Source organism: Meriones unguiculatus, chromosome 4, assembly GCF_030254825.1.
Source record: "Meriones unguiculatus strain TT.TT164.6M chromosome 4, Bangor_MerUng_6.1, whole genome shotgun sequence".
Classification (NCBI taxonomy): Eukaryota; Metazoa; Chordata; class Mammalia; order Rodentia; family Muridae; genus Meriones; species Meriones unguiculatus.
In genome coordinates, this window is record NC_083352.1 from 114,568,518 (window position 1) to 114,575,308 (window position 6,791).

A 6,791-nucleotide genomic window follows, 5' to 3' on the forward strand; every position below is an offset into this window, starting at 1 on the left:
TCTCACCCCCAGAATGCCTTTCCCCTTCTTAGGAACCTGGCCGATTAGTCAGACCACAAGCCGCGGCTCAGATGCTATCTCCTTCCTGAGTCCCAACCCCCACTGGTTCAGGCAACGCGGTTAACCTCTCCTACAACTCAATTGCTACCAGGCCGGGAGCTAATTGAGTGAAGTGCTTTAGCCTGAGAGCTTGCTTGGGTTTGAATCCTCACTGACTGTGACTAATTCAACCCCTCTGTGCCTCAGTTTCCTCATCTGTAAAATGAAGCTAGCGAATATTTATTGGAGGACAGGAGTTTAAGAATTCTTGTGTGTAAAGTGCTTAGAATAGCTCCTGACACAGCAAATGTCATTTAATAAATGCTGGCACTTACTTGATTCTGGAGATGGAGCCAAAGGAATTTCTGGGCAAATGCTCTGCCACTGTTCCACTCTCTCTCTATAATATATTATATATATACACATAGCACATGCATCTTTGGCTATTCTTAAAATCGCCTTTACTGGCATTATTTTTTATTTTTTTTTAACTTTATTACATATGCATTGGTTTGAGGGTCTCAGATCCCTTGGAACTGGAGTTACAGACACTTGTGAGGTGCCATGTGGGTGCTGGGAATTGAACTCAGGACCTCTGGAAGAGCAGCCAGTGCCCTTAACCTCTGAGCTGTCTCTCCAGCCCCTATTTTTTATTTTTTAGACAGGCTTTATGTAGTCCTGACTAGCCTGGTCTACACTCATTATGTAGACCAGGTTGGCCTCAAACCCAGAGTTCCACCAGCCTCTGCCACCTGTGTGCTGGGGTTAAAGGTGGGCATCACCATGCCCAGCCTGCCATTATTCTTGAAAATCTCAATTTTGTTATTTCATTCATTATTGCTGCCCTCCCTCTCCATCTTGTCTTCTTCCTTCACATAAACATAAAAAAAAGTGTGTAAATGTTTTACCTGCATGTGTGTCTGCAGCAGACACATGCCTGATGCCCCAGGAAGCCAGATGATGGCATTGGATCCCCTGGAACTAGAGTTACAGATGATCATGAGCCATCATGTGGGTATTGGGAACCAACCCCAGGTTCTCTGTAAGAGCAAGTGCCCTTAACCACTGAGCCACTCAGACCCTAGACTTAATTTTTTTTTTTTTAAAGTACATTCATGTTACATGTGTTTGCTGGTGTGTACCTGGGTATGGCATGCATATAGAGGCCAGAGGTCAACTTTTGGGAGTTATTTTTCCCTTTGCATTATGTGGGGACTGGACTGAACTCAGGCTGTCAGGTGCTTGCCAGCAAGCACCTGACAGCCCCTTTACCTCACAGCTTGTCTTCAAACCATACTGCTGCTGGGGTTTAGAAATCAGCAATATTTGTTAAGTGCCTACTGTGTGCTGTCATTGCTCATTCAGCCTTATAACTCAAGCCACCATTGCTTGCCTGGTTCTTGATAACAGTTGTCTCTCCTGCTTACCTTTGGCCAAGAGGATCCTAAGCCAGTCGCTGCTGCCCCCAAGGCTTCTTTAGCTCCTGTTGCCTTCAAGATGAAACTCAAGGAGCTGCCCCTCCCTCTCCTCCCAGCAGTGCTGGGGACTGAAAGTACTTTCTCCAGCTCAGTAACAGGCATTTTGCCCCTGTACTCTACCTGCTTACCTAAGCGTTTTGATATGGCTTTGAGCCCTGAGAGACACCCTTAGCACCCTGCAGAGCCTGTACCCAAGAAACACCCTTCCTCCTTTCTCTCCACTGTAGTGCTCTCCAGCGGCTGAGTCCTTTAAATATTTAAGAGAGAGTAGCCCAGGATGGGCTCAAACTCTCAATCCTCCTGCCTCAGCCTCCTGAGTATGTGCCACAATACCTGGCTTCTTCCTCGTTCAGCAATCCCACTATAAACAGTTTTGTTCGAACACTTTGATGTTACTGTGTGTATGATGTGTATGCACACAGTGTGCCTGTGAAGTCAGAGAATGACTGTGTGACTTGATGGAGGGAAGGTCATCAGGCTTGCTACTGATCTATTGCCTAGGCCCTAATTTGGTTTTTAACTAGCTATAACTCTGGGACCTTGGAACAGGGTAGGCCAGCTGACCACACAAAGAGAACTAATTCCACTTCTGCATTTATCTGGAATTAAGTGCCAGTTTCTAAGTTCTCCTGTTCTCAGGCATCCTCTAAATCTGCTCTTTATTATTTTGATTTAAAAAGCTCACAGGCCTCTCCCCCTCTAGGTCTGTTCTAATCAGTTCTAGGTAGAGCTTCAAGGAGTCAGACCCTTGAGATAGGGCCTTGATAAGGTAGGACTTGACTCTGTATAGACCAGGCTGGTCTTGAACTTATAGCCACCCTCCTGCCGGATTCCATGTGCCACCACCAGCATCTGGTTCACTTTCCCTTCTCTAGACAGGGTATATCGCAGGCTGCCTTCAAACTATGAAGTCAAGGATGAGTCTGTGCCTCCTGGAGCGCTGGGCTGACAGGCATACTCTAGGTTAATGTGGTTCTGGGGACAGAACACAGTGTCTCATGCATGAGAGGCAAGCATTCTACCAACTGAACCACACCCTTTGCTGAACATTTTCTATGTTTACTAGATCACAGCAAAAGTAACCTGGGGCTCACCAGAAATGCAACCCTGGCCAACACCCCTCTCCCAGTGGAAGAGGGGTTTGAACAAGATCCCAAGTGGGTTTGTCCACATTAGGACTATAAACTCTATGCCCAAGAGAAAACTAATACAACTAACTTCTGAGCTGACAACTCAGGTTTTTTTTTTTTCTGGTGGGAGGGGCTTAGGGATGAGCATGGGCTATCAGTAGTTAACAGGGGCTGCTGAGAGCCTTCCTGACAGGCCAGGCCCTCTGCCTCTTCTACCTCTTCTCACAGGCCTGCACATCAGCTGCTCAAAGGGCTGACAACTTGGGCAGGGCCCTAACACCTCCTGGAGATGGAGCAGGAGGTAACCCGCCCCCCTCCCTTCTCATGGAGCTGTCTGTGTGGGTAACTGAGTCTAGAGCACAGTCTTTGTCTTCCAGAGCTTGGGCCTGCTGTAGGGCAACCTGAGTTTGGTACCCCCTGCTCCCTCCCCCAGACCTATAACATGTTAGAAAGTGGGTGCCTAGCACTCCCCTCTCTCTCCTACACATTCTTGAGCTTAAGGTCTGCTTTAGCCTCATCTGTATCCTAACTGGAACTGTTCTCAAGAGTTACAGTGCATTCCCCGTGCATGCTGTAATGCCTTGGAAACGAACATGAGTTTTGAACCCGGTCACGAGGATTGAACCTGGGTCTCACTTGTATTAAACATGCTCTCTGCCAGGGAGCTATACCTCTAGGCAAATAAGCATTAGTGTGACTCCCATCTTATAGGTGAAAATATACACGCAGAGTGATAAAGTAACTAAGACACAAGGCCGCATCTCAGTGACCTCACAGTCTATCAGCCTCCCCCGACCCTGCGGAGAACAGGCCAGAGAAGCCAGGTGTTAAGCTAGGCCCCTCTTATCCTCCAGCCGAGGGTAACTTTGAGGCAGCAATTTATACAAAAACAATCATCATGTATTTATTTAATATACATTGTAAGGGTTCAAGCAGACTTAATTTAAAAAAACAAATAAAACGAAAATAACACCACAGCTTAGAAATCAAGGAAAGGACAGACCACTTAGGAACGAAGACAACACGAGAATAGAGGCTGGACAGCTTGCATCAGGGTTCTTGACTGGAGACCTGCTTTGAATAGGTTTCTTGCAGGTACTTCTTAAACGCTGGAGGAGAAGATGGGGTCTTGGGTGAGTGATTAGCAGGGCCCACTCTCCCTGTACAGTAGATGTACCTCTGTGTTGCCTTCTAGTTGGCTCCCTGACAGACTTGTTTCCAGAGCCAGCAAAGGTACAGGAGATACAGTCTACCCAAAGATCTTAGTCTATGTGAACACAGTAACAGGTGCAGAAGGAGCCCAACCCAGCCCCCAGGGTCCCTTTCAAGATGGGAAAAGGATCACTCTGGGCTGGAGGACGTACCTGTAGGGTTTTTCCAGAGCTCGGCAGCATGTGTGTTCAAAGGGCTATCGATGTTGGGTTCTGTTGAAGGAGTCAGAGCAGTCAGAGGGCTAAAGAGGGCAGATCTGGGGAGCCCTGGCAAACTTCCGTTGTGGACAGGGGTGGGTAGTCTCAGAAGTTACCTCCCAGCAGGCTCTGGATAGAGAGCAAGATGGTCCTGACGTCATACAGTGCGGACCACTTATCCTTGAGGATGTCCAGGCAGATGTTGCCCTGGGTGTCCACGTTGGGGTGGTAGCAGGGCGTGAGGAACTTCACTGTGGGCGCGTTGTAAGGGTAGCCACTGGGGAACTCTAGGGAGAGTTTATACCTCAGGTCTTCGTATACCTGGCGTTTGGGGAGAGAAGCGCTGAGTAAGTGGCCCGGCTGGCCTTGTGCATGCCGCCCCATCCCATCCTGCCAGCTCCACATTCCATCCAAGCCCCAAATAAGGGTCATGCAGGTAGGAACTTTTGAGTTTGTTTGAGCCTGACCAGCAAGCTCTATGTTCAAGTTGGTCCCTGGTGCTTTATTCCTATCAGTGACCCTTTCAAGTCAAAAGAGCTACCAGAATTGCCCATAGTGTCTTAGTTGCTATAGGTTTGACTCAGATCCAATTTCTGACTTAAAACCAGATCTGTAGCTGCTTGTGCTTTTCCCACTAGCCAAGGTCCTCACTCCTCTTTATCGTAGTCTATAGATGGCACTGTTTAAACCATCATACTGAAAGAACATGGCCCAGACCCCAGACCAAGCGCACAGGCGGAAGCCGCCCTAGCACCTCCTCCATCACACTCAGCATAGTGACGCCCGCCCACTCCCACTCTGCACTTACTGTGCCGGCTGCTCCATGGATGGTCCCTACCCATTTGAACAGGTTGTCTGATTCAGGGAAGGCGGAAATTCCTTTGTCACCAGATGTCTGGGGAAGGAAACACCCAACCGCTGGATTCCAGGGTACACACGTTCAGGCCAGGCACAGCAAAAGGGATCACCTGGGGAGCGCCTGCCCTGATCTCATTATGTCTGGCCCTAATAAAGCAGCTAGAGCCAAATCAAAGGTTGATCATCAGGCTAGGAGGAAGGGGTGGAACAGGGAAAGAAGCACAAGGCAGCTTTTGCCTCCAAAATCTTGTTTGTCACCAAGAATTTAAGTATTTATTACGGCACTAAACATGTAGATTGATAGGACCACCAGAAGAGAGAGTTCTGGGGTCTGACGGGACTAGTGATTCCAAGAAGGGTGGGGATGGGTGAGGTTGGGGCCCAAAGCAATTAGGGGTGAGCCCAGATAAGCCTCCTATGACCAGGAAGGCAGCTGCAGTGATCAAGAAAGGGCAGGCAATAAGTGGCTTCCCATAAGAGAGTAAATTACAACCACAGGATTAGCAAGGAGCCTGAAGTGAAAGCAGGCTACTGATAATTGGGTGAGGGATGGGAAGGTAGGCCAACTGATCTCAGACCACACTCACTCACCATGAGGGTCATCAGCTCTTGCTGTAGCCTGCAAAGAGAAGTCGGGGTCACTTGGGAGCATGGAAGCTGTCGAGGTGCTATATCACCTCCCACCCGACTATCCTGAGCAGCTGTCATGGAGGGCTCGTTCCCTTCTTCAAAGGCAGGAAAGTTCGGGTGCTCATCCTCTACAAGAGGACCCGGCTGAACCTTTTGTGGCATGTTAACTCCAGGGCTCCCAGGGCGTCTTCTGAGAGCCGCCTAGCATCGTCCCCAGCCTTCCATCTCATGCGTTCCTGGCGCCCCTGTGTCCCAAGTCTCACCGGCTACCGGAGGTGCGTCCCCCGGGGTGACCTCCGCACCACTCACCTCTTGCCCACAGGGCCCCGGGCGGCGCCACCGCTGGGCTCGGCTCCCTTGCGAACGGCGGCGATGCTGGCAGCGGCTGGGTCGCGGTTTTGCGAGGCCATCCCGGGGTCGCTGGCACCGAGACAGTCGTGCGGAGACGAAAGGGCAACTGCGGGGCTGCGGGCCGCCGCCCGCGTTTGAATTACAACCCTCCGCAGCGCTAGCCAATCAGAGGACCGCTTGGGTTTAATCCAGCCAATGGGACGCCTCGGAGCTCTCTGCCTCTGCGCAACTGCTAGACCAGCCGGTGCCGCGCCGCGATTGGACCGAGGGGCCTACCCCGGACAGCCGATTGGTGAGCAAGGCTGCCATTAACTAGCTAATCGGCGGCGGATTGGTGGCCTTTGGACGACTCCATTAAAGGGTCAAGGAACCGTCCACGTGTATATGCCCCTTCCTCAACCCCGTCGGGTCTTTTTGGGACTCAGACTCCTGTCGCAGGTCTGTAATTTGGCTGTGCAGCCAGGTATAATCTTGACCTTTTGATCGTCCTTGCCTTCACTTCCCAGTGTAGAGGTTTCAAGAATGAGTGCACCACACGCCAGGCAGTGGTTAGTCCAAATTCCCTGGTCCCGTCAGGCACACGCCCAGCAGGAATCACTTCTTCCGGAAGAGTCTAAGCACTTGAGAGTGTTATCCTCCCCCAAGCCGGAAGCCTTTTCTCTTCACCCTGTTAAGGGGATCAGCCAGGGCTACACCTAAGAGATCCCGTCTAAAAGGACTCCAAAAAAAGAGAGGGAGGGAGGGAAGGAGGGAAATGATGGCTCTCCTGCAGGCGTGCTGTGCGGCTGTGAGAACGCAGTAGGTCAGCCTGTTGGCCTGTAACACTGGGGAGATAGAGGGCAGCTGCATTTTTCCTGTGGTAGGTCATCACTGGGCTAGCTGTCACACTGTGCAAC

General features: G+C 50.5%; 1 protein-coding gene across 1 annotated transcript; it reads right to left on the reverse strand.

The window, feature by feature from the left end:
- Positions 1-3,540: 3,540 nt before the first annotated feature.
- Ube2c (ubiquitin conjugating enzyme E2 C) lies at positions 3,541-6,784 on the reverse strand. The gene is made up of 6 exons (XM_021638608.2): positions 5,854-6,784; positions 5,506-5,533; positions 4,865-4,951; positions 4,173-4,377; positions 4,012-4,071; positions 3,541-3,756 (listed from the first exon to the last, which is right to left on the reverse strand). Exons 1-6 carry the CDS (start codon positions 5,952-5,954, stop codon positions 3,698-3,700), a joined length of 540 nt encoding a protein of 179 aa, XP_021494283.1. The 5' UTR covers positions 5,955-6,784; the 3' UTR covers positions 3,541-3,697.
- Positions 6,785-6,791: the final 7 nt, after the last annotated feature.

Excerpts from the sequence above, each read along its gene's own strand:
- Ube2c (XM_021638608.2), bottom strand. The coding sequence starts at position 5,954 with ATGGCCTCGCAAAACCGCGACCCAGCCGCTGCCAGCATCGCCGCCGTT. Across the intron at positions 4,952-5,505 it reads AAGAGCTGATGACCCTCATG|ACATCTGGTGACAAAGGAAT; the intron begins GTGAGTGAGTGT and ends TTCCTTCCCCAG. Across the intron at positions 4,378-4,864 it reads TCCATGGAGCAGCCGGCACA|GTATACGAAGACCTGAGGTA; the intron begins GTAAGTGCAGAG and ends CCCAAACGCCAG.